The following is a 14,305-nucleotide window of genomic DNA, read 5'->3' on the forward strand; positions in this document are numbered from 1 at the left end:
AACAAATGTTACAAACCAACACAAACTGTATTTAAACCGCTTATCAGCAAACTATCTAGTCCAGTCAATGTTTACAGTTTGCAAAATACGCAATAGCCAAATATAACAATCTCTTACTTGAAAGGTTGGATGGAATTGCGAAACCACAATAGACACAGGCATTCTTTTCAACTAGGCTCAAAGTACCACCAATTACCATATTTTGCAATTATAAGTATTTAAAAATAAAAGATGTTGCCAATAACTAAAAGCCAGGCTATTTAGAACGCAGGAACAAATATATGGAGAAATTGTGTTGTTTTTCATGGTAGCAATTTGATCAATCAGAACCGGAAATTTGGTTGAATCAAGTGATCATAGCAGCGTTAGCATGGTCATCATCGAACATTTGAATTAATATTTGAAAGGATTTTGGGAGATGCAGGAGAAAGGGGCCTGATAACCTCGTCTCTTGTGCAGGAAGCATGTAAAGCTCATTACGCTCAAACTACACGGCAGAACTCATCAAATGGCATTTGTCCAATAAGCTTTCATGAGCTTGTAGTGATTGGAATGGAAGCATGAGTTTAAGGCCGGATCGAAGATATATAATAATGCCTTCTCAAAAGAACACTAGAACTGAGACATATAAAAGCTCTATTAGTGAAATAAAAGGCTGCCTCGCAATCTACCTTCTATGTTAGGCGGTCCTTCAAGTGAACAGTTCCATAATGAGGGTCAGGGTCATTGTTAGCAGCAGAAACGTTGTACCGTGAGGATGTAAATTGAAACATATCATTGGGTATCAGGATTATCTTCAAATGGTCAGGAGGCCCGTTATCTTAGGACTTATCAAGTACTGCCGTCTAAAAACTATAGCGTATGGGGCTTGCTACGCACCATATCAAGCAACCAAAAATTAAATAGTCAGTAACAACAACAATTTAAACAAGTAACTGCCTATCCATGGATTTCTAATTGGATCATTTTCTCAGAGGAAACAATATCTGTTTACAAAGAGATTACTGAATTATTTGCTGCCAGCTTTCGTATCAAGAAGTGGGCCTCAAACGAGTCAGTGTTCTGCAACAATACCTCCAAAGGATTGCCGTCATCCGATAATTAATTTGAATTAATCTTGATGGTAGCATTAAAATGCTGGGTGCCTATTAACGCCAACGAATGAACGCTTTTACGTTCCAACAACATCGAAGGACAAAAAACTACCAAGAGTCAATTCAAACATGGTTAAATTATTTGACCTAATGGGATTATTACAGCCATCTGTCTTGATCGGTAAAGTAGTGTTATATATAATGGCTACAAAAAGTAGATTGGGACGAGGATATTCCGCAGGATATGAGTAAAGATTGGCGTGCATACACATATTAGTGACTACAAACAGTTCAGAAATTGAATGTTACTCATTCCCTAGTAGATACACAGTTTTTGTAAAGCTTTCTGGGATGCCTAGCTGCTTGAAGACTATAATCGATATCGAAGTCAGAGCCCAGTTTTCTGAATGTAAAAAACTATGCAGGTCACAGTTATCGACAACATTGATGAAGCAAATCTTAGAAATATTTTGGACTAATCTTTCAGTAGTATTAGGATGGCTTGACTATTATCTCGCTAAATGGAAAATATACGTAGCCAATGGACTTAGCTGCATTCCTTTTCAGTTATCCAAACGGGGGCACGCGGAAATCAAATACAATCCTGCTGGCTGCACCTCATGGAAGCTGATGCTTTTGCATGGCATTTTTTAGAGTGCAACACTGGACTATGTATCCTTAGTTGACATCACTAGAATGGGTGTAGAGTATCTATCCGTAGTAAGAGTGAATCTTACAATAGCAACACCTAGTTGGATATTAGCATGATGATGATAGTTACATCTGACTTCAAAGCTTCGTCGCTAATTGCCTATTACGTAGCCGATACCGTAACTAGGATTCTAGAGTCATATCTGCACCAGCTATAAAGGGCTAAGATCGTCTGCTTACGCCACACGCAAGAGACATTTTATTTAGATGTAGTTCATCTGAAACGAGTGCGAATAAAAATACTGCGACAAAACCAGGTAACGGTAGGACGGAGGACATCAATGTGCAGAAATGTGTGAATTGACGAAACAGCCAATAATCATAAGGTCAAAATACAAATCAGCAGAGCTGATCGTAAGGGAATTCCACCGTAAAGCACTACAAGGAAGTAGTCAAATTATGATAGCAACTAGTCATACAGAGTTCTGGATTAGTTAGTAAAGCCCTGAATACACAAGGGCATCACATGCAACTGCCAAACAGTAAAAATGGTAACCTACCAAAGGCTAGATTACGCTAATCAGTTAAAGTAAAGTTGAATTGCTAAATAGAATGGTTTGTGGCAAAACCGAAAACTAAAGAGGCACTTCGACAAAGTATTATGGAAACAAGTGCGTATTTAGCCAAAGAACAGATTATATTATATATATATTAAATTGTATATTTCCAAAAAATTGAAACCAGTTTACTCGATGTATATACCTATGTACTATTAGGCCAGATTGAAAGTACGGTCGTCTATTACCAGCAATTAGCAATGACATTAAGGGAATACCCTTATGTTGAAATCCCTTTTTTGTTTTTTTTTTAACTGTTTCAGTAGACATGTACTTCAAAAATACCTGCTTAAAATTTCTGATGTTGTGGATATCTTTTGTTTTCATCTTACAGCCGTTAGCGGCGAGCGTGGAAAAATCGCTCGCCCGACTACATACTTCAACATTTAGGTGCACTTTTTTCAAACAATAAAATAGTCGAATTTTGATTTCAATTTGTTACTCAAAACTAATTGAAATGCTTTGGTATTTTCATTTCAGATGGAATATGTGCATATTCTGTTTTGTGAGTGCGGCCGCCATCGTGTTTTTTATTATGTTCGTTAATAAATAAGCGGTCAAAATTCCAAATTGCTATATTTTGTCGTTTTTTAATAACAATTTTAAAATGTACTAATTTCGAGCGATTTAACAGTAGGTTGTCCCTTAATGATGAATAAGTTACAATGTAGACCTGAACCCCAGCCCAAGGTTAGTACTAGCAAAAGGGTGAACAATTTTCAACAATGAAATGGACATACATTCAAGTATTGGAAGTTTGTCCTGGTCTAGGTGGAATTATTCGTGTCATAGCAATGAAGATTAAAGGCCGGGTTACAAAATGACCGGTCAGTAACCTCTGGTCTTTATCAATATCGTTTTTTGAACCATCGGAACAATCTGTCCCTAAAACGGAAACGAAAAAAGAATGATAAATCGAGGAGCCAAAGGAGATGTCAAAACCTTAGGCACAGCACGGTTCGAGCACAGATCTTCGTCATTTATCGCAAGAGCGGTCAGTACAAATTCAATGAAGGGCGAAAAGCAATGATGTCATGTTTAATTCACGCTCTGATTTCTCTTCGTCGAGGCTATTGGAAACAAGTCCTGAATATAAAATACCCCGTCAAACAGCGAATAAATAATCAAACACATTGGCAAAGCCTCCAAATCGAAACTCGATGGAATGACAGGCAATCTGATGAAAAAGACATAGAAAATATTTTCCGGAGTATATCCCTGCTATGCACCGATCGAATAAAGTGCAGTTAAAATTTATATTGTTAGGATCTAATACACCATTAAATTGCTAAACGACATATTTGGCATCAAATTCGTTCGCTACAGTTAATAAAATCTCGGCAAAGAGCAAACTTCTATAAAACCTGTTCACTTTAGTATTTAACCTAAACGACTACGTTTATCAAGATAAAGACAAATTTAGTGAACCTTAAGTATTGTTGCAACCGACCGTATATAAAGAAAGGAAGTTAATGTTGCAGTCCAGGCAACAATTGAATCATATAAATGACCGTATAGTATAGTTCACCAATTAAACAGCTTCAACGGTAAATTTTATTTAGCAATCAGCATACTCAATTACTTCACTATGTGGCATAGTGTATCACAATGATGTTAACATTCTGCTTATAGAAAAATATCAACAAGCGTTGAATTATATCAATGAAATGCGGCTTAAGGATTTGGCAATGCATGCAACATGATGTACAGTCTCAAAAGAATTTTAAACCTGATTCCACCCGCTTTTTATAAATCACTCCACTAAATCCAACTTTTCCAAATTCTGAAGAGGGAACGTCAATTTCCATTGGATATTTACTACATCCGAGGATATTCAAATATTGCGGAACTTTTGCATAATCGCACCAGCATGGCTTACGGTATTCTGTCCAGCATCTTGAGCATAAACTACAACCCTCAACTTTGGTTCGACATGAGACAAGAAGAATTGCAGAAGAGTATACAAATCTCCAATCAAGTATAATCCGGCCCCGGGGTGATAATTATTCAGATCTGGGGTAAATATTACGTGCGCTCCCTTATCATCAATTTTTTTCATTGAATTTTTTATACGGGTCTCAGGAGCATGAAAGTCCTGGTGGTTTAACGTGAGTACTTGCCGTGTAGGCATAAACCCACGGTCCTCTTCGGACGTGGATTGATGTGGAGACCACAATCAGAGCCTCGCCATGACTGGCACAGCGGTACTGGTTTATACTGAGTGCAGGCTCACATTCATGCCAGTGGATGCTAGGCCTATTTAACACATTTGCCGCAACCAAGGGGTACCGCACCCGAGTTGTACAGCGCAACTCCACGCTTGAGGTCCAAGGAGCTCTGCCTGCGATGTAGGCAAAACCACAGCCACCATGAAACTCCCACAAGTGGGCCAACCGCAAATAACCGGGCCGAGAACATATCCTCCAAAAGTTGTCCTGGAGCATATCCCGGTCCCATGGTACCAGATAACCTCCGGTGAGGCTTCGTGGCAAGAGCCACTTCAGATGAGTCCCTTGCAGGCTCGAGTCTGATCACTCTCCTCGAGTACGTGAGGACGGAACTACCCTGGCTCAGGGGCAATAATCTTTAAACCGCTTCTCGTCAGGCTTGCCGATAGCCGAATTTCAAGGTTCTAGTCTTCGCTCGAGCAATGCGTTACCAAGCCGATTTGTCCCTCATGAGCTCCAAGTTCAGCTATTTAATTTATCCAGCGCTATCAAATCCTCGAAATCATATACAACACTGATTTAACAATCCTGACGAGACTATCCGGAAGCGTCTATACATCTATATTTGTAAGATCTTTAACTGTAACACTTTATTTAATTTAGAGGACGACACACGTAAGATTCAATTTAGGAGTGAAAGGAATCAAGTTGTAGGGCGACCGCCGTAATCTTAGAATGGGGACTGGAAGTAGCTGTAAAGTTTACGAAGGAAATTTGAAAAATGTCCTCGCTACGTGTGCTATGGGAAGTAATGCGCAACATAACATCTGAAAGTCATCACATATCGAGGAAGATTCGGCGTTGTTGCAGGTTGCCGAGATTGGAAATGTGCAGCCGGGAAAAATAGACATAGAGGGAAAGTTCTTTTTAAAAAAAGGGATTGGATGAATTTGCATTGCACCGCTTCAAAAGCGAGGCAGTCACAGTTGGGAAAGTGAGATCAAATTACACAACAATATTCAAGGAATAATTGATAAGTGTTAACATTTCGGAAGCGCCTTTGACGATTTCGACGAAGTGAGAATTGCATTGAAACTTGCTGTCAAAGGTTACACCCAGGTGAAATGAGCCCAGAAGTGATAGAGATTATCCATGAAGAGATTAGAAAAAGGATATTGGGGAAGATTTAAGTAAGAAAGAAATAAAAAATGCAACAGAAAATAAAATACAAGCTGCTGCTCTCAGATGGGTAAAGTAAAAGAAAGATAGATCATCATCATCATCGATAGGTTCGGCAGTTCACTATACTCGAAGTGGAATAAGTTCGATTCTTCTTAAACAACAAATCAAAGGGTATACTGATCAACTTCGGCATTCCTTTATAAAAAATCCCGAACAAGAATATTTCCAGATAGTGGGGAGTTCAGCCCAGATTGCTCACGATCAGCTCAAGTGCTCCAGCAATTGGTACCTCCGACTAAAACATCAAGCCGCCAGCGCAAAACTCCGGAATATCTTCACTAAGAGTATACATATATTGTGCTTAAATACATAATGACGATATGCCATCAATGGAAGATTATTTTTCTAACTTTCACCATGAATATGTACAATTAGAATGAGATTGAAGAAAGAATGAATGAAATGAAGAAATGAACATACAGATACGTTTGTAGGTATTCTATTTAAGGAGATTATTCAAATAGTGCGTAATAGTCAGGGTAAAATGAAACGATGAATTTTTAATCAAAGCTATTCTCTCTACCTGTGAGATCTAAGGGGCTCCAAGTTAAACAGCAGTAATTTATTATTTTGGAAGTTAGTGAACTCAAAAATTTCATGGCATAAAGTGTGAGGAAGCGTGGCAAATATATCATTGGGTGAGGCTGCCTACTTTGAATGTGTTTCAACCAAATGTTCATATTTGGGAAATTTGTAAAATACTTTAATATTTATGTCCAAGTGCAAATTAAAGCGAACTACTGGTGCCATCATCAAAGCCAAACTGTTGATCGTTCTTCGTCCTAATTTACGAGCTTAACTTACCACTTTGTCGACTTCGGTCATAACAGCTATTGGGGTTGTATGTCGAGCTTGAGCGACCTTATGTTCTACCAGGAAAAACATATATTCGTCATATAATAATCGTATCAAATGAAAGCTTCCAAAGCTAGCAGCTGAACGTAGAGTTAAATCCCGAATGACCATTGAACTGTAGAAACTCCATTTAAGGAGAAATTGTCGAGCTGCTTTGGCATAAGTCGGCTTTCCACGATATTCCTCTAAAGCTGAATCAACAACCAGTCGTAGCCATGCAGCCCATTGTTCCAATGTGTTTTGACGCTGCAGGGCCGTTTTAAAGTCATTCTCCAAACGCTGAACAGTTGCTGTATCACACTGGCATACCCATGAAGCTTGTTCCTATTTTTCGGAAACAGATTTTTGAATGTAATTTTTGTAAAATTTGCCAAAGACAATTTTGAATTAGGGAAACATTACTTGCCTGAACATTGTTAAAATCTACTCGATTTAAATCGTTGAGCATTTGTGCAATTTGGGAACTATTTTGTAAGACAGCTCTAGCAGCTTGTGCCAAGTGATTGAGGGACGTATACCGACGTAATGTTTGACTAAATGCCGAAACGGCAGCAATTTTTATTTGGGTTACTTTTTGTGGGCATCCACTCATTGCATCAGTTAACCAGTTTTCTAGGTTTTTCGCAAAATTACGAATCGCTTGTGTGAGGGAACTGGGAATAGGACGTAGGACATCAGGTATGAGAACATCAACCATGTTTTGGTAGAAATTGTAATCGACCTGCAAGGAAAAATCATTTCAATTGACAGCAAGCTTGTTTATATGGTATATGTAAATCTTACTTCCTTGATGAAATTTTGGACGCTGTCACTTTGGCATAATGCATACAACTTTGATTTGGTCAAATACTTCTCTTCTTCGCTTTCATCTAAATTATTATTATCACTTGCTCGCCAAAAGTCGCGCCACAAAGACTCAACACTGCTGAATTCCAAATTCAAAATCGCGTCTAGGAACAGTTCACAATGTTCTCGATAGATAGACCGGAAGGCATCGATATCATCCAGAGTGATATCTTCGGGCAAAGATTGATCAATATTGATGCTAGGGAAAACTGGAATGGCTGCGGTTCCAACTCCGAGGTACTATGACAATGACATATTAGATAAACCAAGGGAAAAAATATCAAAGAATAAAGTATACTTGCAAACAAGCCTCGAAAGTTTCTGGCTTTGCTCCAATTTTCTTCATATTTTTGCTATTTCCAGTATTAGGTCCATTACTTGGGGCACTATTAATATTTTGAGGTTTTTCCTCAATAGCATGCATAAGTGACGAACCTGGCTTAATGCGAATGCCATAATAGTGGTATTTAGAATTACCGCGTGTACCCAAACGTCGAGTCCGGAGGCCATTGAATACTGAACGAATTAATTTCCCAAAACTAGCAGCATTCACTGCATCCAGTTTGTTTTCGTTGCAATGACGCATGTAATGGTTGTACAGAGTAGATCTTGGGAGACTAACTCCTTCAGCCGTTTCGTAGTTCTCCATCAGCCAGGCGACCTATTAAATACAGACTTTCTAAAGATCTCTCCGACCCTTTTTGTAAGATAATTATACAACACAACACTCAAACAAAACTGAAATGAAACCAATGAATAAATAACATACTCTCCCAGATAAACTGCGTAGCAAGCAGTTTCAATTGATCTACATTTGAAAACCATATGGCCACAACAGCCCATTGTTTAATATTTATGTTTGCATAAAAATATAAAATCAAATCATAAATACGAAGCGAACCATGAATATAAATGATAATGGGGTTTAAACAACGACATCGATATTACTTCCAACGAAAAATGTGCTACTACATCCAAGAAACTGACCCTTTACTAAAAACTTACCGTCGCCGGAGAGATCCGAGTAGCGTGCGATAGATTAGGAGTGCTATCACTTTCAGTATTGGAAGTAGTAGTAGATGTAGGCGTCTGTTGGGCATTATGATTCCCCTGTATATAAGTTACTTCCTAATTAAGCCATATCAAAGATTGGAATTGTAATATTTTAAGGGTCAATAAAATAAGAGTGTTAGTTTAGACAGACATAAGGAATATTTCCGATGAAAATGAGAGACGAAGGATACTAAGAATAACTGATTTTGGAAGGTGAGACGTACATACAAGTGAATTATTTTGAAATATTATTCTAGACACTACGTTTACTTACCGCCGTGAGGCTTTGCGGTGAATCACGTGATTGTGATGACGGAACTAACAGATTGTCATCGACAGGAACGATATAAGGTAAAGATGATGAGTGTGATGGAGTGTTGGTCGCTGCTGTATAATTTCCGGTTGTTGCGTAGTAAGGTTGCGTGTTTGGAGGATAATCGCTAACAGCACAAAATGGATAAGATCTAAGAAAGTCATAGTTATAATTCCGTTGAAATTTGAAATCCAGGACATACTTACATTTGCGCTTGATTTTGGCTATTCGCATTATAGATTTCAGGATCTACGTACTGCACTTGATATGTGTCGTGACCACTGGGGTTATCTTGTGATGCAACTGGGGAAAGATACAAATAAATTGTTATTTTAAAATGATACATTGAAATTATGTTATGGCCAGATTTGATCTAGCCCGTATGTTATTTTACGTAGTATTGAAAACAATACAAAGGATGTGACCAAATATTAATTATATAATCATTTTTCTGGCTGAAGATAGATATAGTGTAAACAACCCCCATGGGATAGCAGCAGCCATGATTTTTAGGAGTTATCAGAGACTTCTTCAATAATAATAATAATAATTGTTGACGCGTCAATACAATTGGTACACAATGTGGTCAGGATTGCGTGGTTTTTAACCTGATTTGACTCAGATGCTCATTCACAACTGGGTTGACTCATATCCGACATTGAGTATTGATACAAACCCCTCTGTCAACAGGGAAATTTAAACCGTGGCCATCCGCTGTGACAGCCCAGCCCTTTAGTCACTAAGTTTATTCATTATTAAAAAATTCAATCCAATCTTGCTTAAAAATAGAATTATAAAATTGTTCAGGTAATAAAATCACTATTTTGATTACAGCCTGGCCAGACTAGCCTATGCTCCGTATATTTCATTTTATTTTGTTAATTAAAAATGAGACATTCATTCATTCGAAATGATGGCAACATACAACCTGATGTTACAGCGATCGCCTGTGAGGAGAGACACAATTGATGAACTTTTGCTGAACAAAAAGCAGTGTAGCCGAATGTCTTCAGAAAAAAAATCAGATTAATTCCTAACCATCTAGGCATCACCGAGTTGCAACCCATCATTTAATCACAAATAGGGTGCCTGTGCGATGGAGCAGGCAGAAACCAAGTATGAAAAAATCATGCAAAACACGTACGAAGATATGCATCCAAACGTCGGAAGGAGTCATGATTTCTGGTCTCCGATCTTCCTAATCGTCTGGAAAAGAATCGCCAGTACAGTAGGAGAGACGTTTTTTCAGTGCAGTTCAGTATTCAAGTGAACACTATCGACCAAAATAGCGAGATTATATCAGTTAACTCAAAGTTCGATTTTTTCGCTAAATTAAGTGATATGGTTACATTGTTAATGGATTTTGCAAAATCAACAACATCTTACCGCCCCTTTTTGTACCAGAGATTCGTCGAGCATTTTCCGTAATTTGAGCACGTGACTGTGCAGCGAGTCGCAGACCGTTACCGCTTTATAACTCGCAGCGACACAATCCCGGCCATCATCAGGGAGTGTGTTCGACTTGAGGTCATCGGGGAAACTGGTTACCGAGAGTCGATGGGGGCAGAGTCGGCGGCACCAACAACTCCACGCTGTACTGCAGGCAACATTTTCAGTACTCGCCGAAGCACTCTTGTTCACCGTCTAGCTGAGGTCTTCGCTGAGATTCGGGATGAGTTCCAAAGAGCGTGTATAGAATTATCCGATATGGATCCTTTGCATAGATCAGGTATTCCCAGGCTCTATGCATTTTCAGCTTCGGGAACTCTATCTTAAATCAATGACGACTGGCTGTGTGCTGACATGTCGCTGCTGTAACTACAATCACTTGTGTATTGTGGTGCAGTTATGGCTATCAGATTGCACGGTCAGAAGATTCGCTTTCGCGTGATTTGATAGAATGACCGAAGAGATCCACCATGGAAAATTCGTCTGGAAGTCCGCGGGATTCACTAAGGCAGGACATTGCTAGACTGATTCAAATTAGCCCTGGCAATGCCAGCAGACGGGTGAGAAACAAAGTGTAGAGGGTTTACAGAAACTATGCCATCCCCAGTGAGACATCCGTAGTTGAAATTCTGAACACACTAAAGTAGAAACTTTCTGTCATATGCAGTCGGTTACGACGATATGGCGAAAGCCATTCCAGACGTGTCCAGAATGCTCAAATAATGCATTCTATAATGTCCAATTGCCTTATATTTCGTCGCATATTGCATATTATTGAATGTGTTCGGGCGAATTGGCCGTGACAGGGGGGAATAATTTGCCGCATCAGTATGCGCATGCGCATGTTGCTGGCAACATGAACTTTCGAAATTCAGGGCGATCGTAGCGGCATCGGAACCTGTTCGTGGTGGACAGCTGATTAACTGCGGGGGAATTTTCAATTTCGCGAGCGAGGAGGCGGATGGCGAGGGGTCTTCCGAAAGGAAAGAAGGGAATCAACCGGTCCGAGGAAAGCGGCAGGATACGACGTTGGAGGAGAATTTTTTCCGAAGATTATGAGGTAGGAATCAAGGACGTGAAAGGAGAACTACGAAAACGGAATTGTGTGCAGGAAAGAAATCGGTTACAAGCGGAAATCAGTGTAATTTTGAAAATCTCGGAGTTTTACTTCTTGAAATTGTGTATTGGACATGGTAAAATTTGAAAAACATGTCATAGGCAATTATCATAGCTTTCGAGTATTTGTAAGTGTATTTAAGGAGTCGTGAATGAGAAGGAGTGTCAAATTATTCACGAGCAAGGCTAGAAGGTGTGTTTCTTTTGTTAAGAAACTATCACCTATACTCCAATGACTGTTTAGGATCAATACAGTAATCATTCGCATGAAGAGCTATACTCCTTCGATGATAACAATAGAAACAACAACGAAACTGGCTATGTTACTAATTCCCATTTTACACATCTAGAAAATTCGATTAATCGACCTTTCGTAAAGAACTCCTGACGAGATAATCTGACTAAAAACAATTCGGCATACATTTCGGTTAATAATCCACAGTAAAGGATAGAACTCAGCTATTTCCAATACCGAAAGAATTACAGGAAGTATTGTTTTCTTGTAGGAAAAGTGGTAATTATAGGATATCAAATTTACTTTAAGTAAAAGAGAAACCTTCGTATGCGGTGCTAAATCAAGGCACTTGCAATGTGTGGCCAAGGTGGGAATACGATTAGTCATTGCATACGTAACGCTTCCAAGAATAGCATCTTGAAAATGAGACCCAGATTCCATGCGATGAAATGAATCAAAACTGAATCCATAATGGTCAGGTGCTCACAACTGAAGTAAATTACCCGAACAAATTATTCGGGTATAAGCAGAGCTATCAAGTACTGCTTGCGGCTCAGATCGGTAAACCGGACATGTTCCCGTGATAAGTCCATGCTTGTATGCAAGGTTTTGATGGATCACCATACATACAGCATTACACCTGGTAATGTATTGCACCGGTGCCATAGCAGGGCAGCCAGAAATGAGGTGGTCCAACGTCTCTAACGCCGAACCACACATTCTGCATTGGTCGCTCTCCACCGTTCTTCCATGACGAGCTTTTTGTAAGCTCGGGTGGCGCCCGCGCCATCCTGAATGGGACACAAGGACCCCTCCGTCTCAGCAAAGAGCTCCCCAGCACACAGCCATTTGTTCGACAAATGCAAATCGATAAATGGCTGCCAAAAACAATTCAGGTGTTTACCGTGCATTGCCTTCGAATGGAATTCATCGATCCGCTCTTGGTTCGACTTCACCCCACTGAGAGGATTGAAAGATCGATCCTTCAAGTTAAGTGGAGTCAGTCCACAGTCTGCCTTACAGACAGCCAGGATTCGCCTGCTCTTTGCTGTAAAAATAAGCGTGCAGCGAGTCGACTTGGCGATGATGTTGTGCCGCCATGTTAACCACGGCAGAGTTTGGATAATGCATTTGGAATTTGGACATAGTAGTCCGTATCCGCCGCTGGACGTTTTCCAGATCGGTTTTCGTCCACGGCAATATTCCGAATGCAAAGCCAGTGAAGGGATAGCGTATATATTCAATGCGTTTATCTTATTCTTCCCCGAGAGATGCGATTTCAGCACCAGCTTTACATGTCGCAGGAGTTCAGACAGCAGAGCCTACTTCAGTTCATCAACTCGAGCATGGGTTCCTTGCAGGTACTTGTAGAAGTCTGTCTCGGTGATAGCTTCGTTGTAGAGGTCACCAATGCTATGTCTGGCATGCGACTCGTGACGACATTTGTGGATGGCTTGGATTCGATACTTGTCTAATACAAATTCCATTCGAATATTACCGCTGAACATGTCCATTATTCGCAACAGACTTCTAAGATGGTCGTCAGTACAAGCATACAGCTTGATGTCATCTAAGTACATCAAGTGTGTCAGTTTGCACTTAACACGTAGGCCACACGTGAATCAATGCGGTACAGATGTAGGAAATCGATTAGCCAGGTATGTGGAACGCTATCGAAAGTCTTCGCATAATCGATATAGCAACTAAAGAAGTTTCTTTAGCATCTAGTTGCCTGAATTATTATTAATTCTTATTTTTGTTCCAATTTCCCTTTTTGTTTATAAGTTATTTTATATTTCTTATATTTCTGATGTTGTTCAGGGATTTGTAATATAGCTATTACGATGAATTCTAGTTGAATCTTTTTAATTTGAGGACTTCCTCCTTTTTTCCTTCTTCTTCACCCCGCAAATTCTTACAGAAGGGATATCCTCCAAATAGTGGCCTGAGGATGTCAAGGAAGAAAGGGAAATTTGGAGGCCGCGCCTCTATAACTCCTCGCTCCAATGGAGCTTTAGTATTTGCGGGCGAACTTTCACGGTCAATTTCGCCAACTTTTTAGGTTTTCGGGATAGTTCCTCTCGTCTTCGGCCACTCAGGATGGTCGTTTGATCATAATATTGTCCATCAGTTTCAATACATGTTTCAACTCGGATGTTTTTTGTGCCCTTTTTATTAGTCGATAAGTATTATGATAAGAATTTAAGGAAGCTTTTGATATTTGTATTTGCAACAAATGAAAATGCTCCTTATAAAGCTTATTACTTTATAAGGAGCAGATTTTTCGAAAACTCTTAACTAGATAGCAGATCAAGCTAATAGGTCTATAGGACCCCAATTCCTAAAGTGGTTTCCCAAATTTTAAAATTATATAAATTTGAGATATTTTCAATTATCATAGATAATGGAATATTCGAAATTAAGCATCCATGATGTACTGCTCCAGCAGGCGGCTTTTTTTATTTCCATGCAAATCATCAAGTTGATTTGGCGATTCAAGGAATTCCTTGACTTTTAAAACATGCCTTTTCCTAGTCCACACCCATGGTTGGAAAACATTCTCTCTATATATTCCTATATTATATTTGCCAGATTTATTGTCTGTTGGCGATGGTATATTTTGGTTCGGTTTATTATTAGCTTTAGGCTGCAATTTGATTAATTGT

The 14,305-nt window shown here is 39.3% G+C and overlaps 1 protein-coding gene across 6 annotated transcripts in view; it reads right to left on the reverse strand.

Moving 5' to 3' along the window:
- LOC119651224 (DNA-binding protein RFX2) overlaps window positions 1-14,305 on the reverse strand; it is a 110,873-nt gene that overhangs the window by 3,752 nt on the left and 92,816 nt on the right. For 3 of the 6 annotated variants that reach the window (XM_038054693.1, XM_038054688.1, XM_038054689.1), the window contains exons 4-10: window positions 9,046-9,142; window positions 8,801-8,990; window positions 8,479-8,601; window positions 7,772-8,134; window positions 7,411-7,713; window positions 7,034-7,348; window positions 6,577-6,951 (exon numbers count right to left, since the gene is read on the reverse strand). In XM_038054693.1, coding sequence (XP_037910621.1) covers window positions 6,577-6,951; window positions 7,034-7,348; window positions 7,411-7,713; window positions 7,772-8,134; window positions 8,479-8,601; window positions 8,801-8,990; window positions 9,046-9,142 — 1,766 coding nt within the window. The remainder of the gene's footprint in view (window positions 1-6,576; window positions 6,952-7,033; window positions 7,349-7,410; window positions 7,714-7,771; window positions 8,135-8,478; window positions 8,602-8,800; window positions 8,991-9,045; window positions 9,143-14,305) is intronic. The other 3 variants (XM_038054691.1, XM_038054690.1, XM_038054694.1) reach the window with 3 other exon arrangements.

The sequence above is a fragment of the Hermetia illucens genome, chromosome 3 (genome assembly GCF_905115235.1).
Source record: "Hermetia illucens chromosome 3, iHerIll2.2.curated.20191125, whole genome shotgun sequence".
Classification (NCBI taxonomy): domain Eukaryota; kingdom Metazoa; phylum Arthropoda; class Insecta; order Diptera; family Stratiomyidae; genus Hermetia; species Hermetia illucens.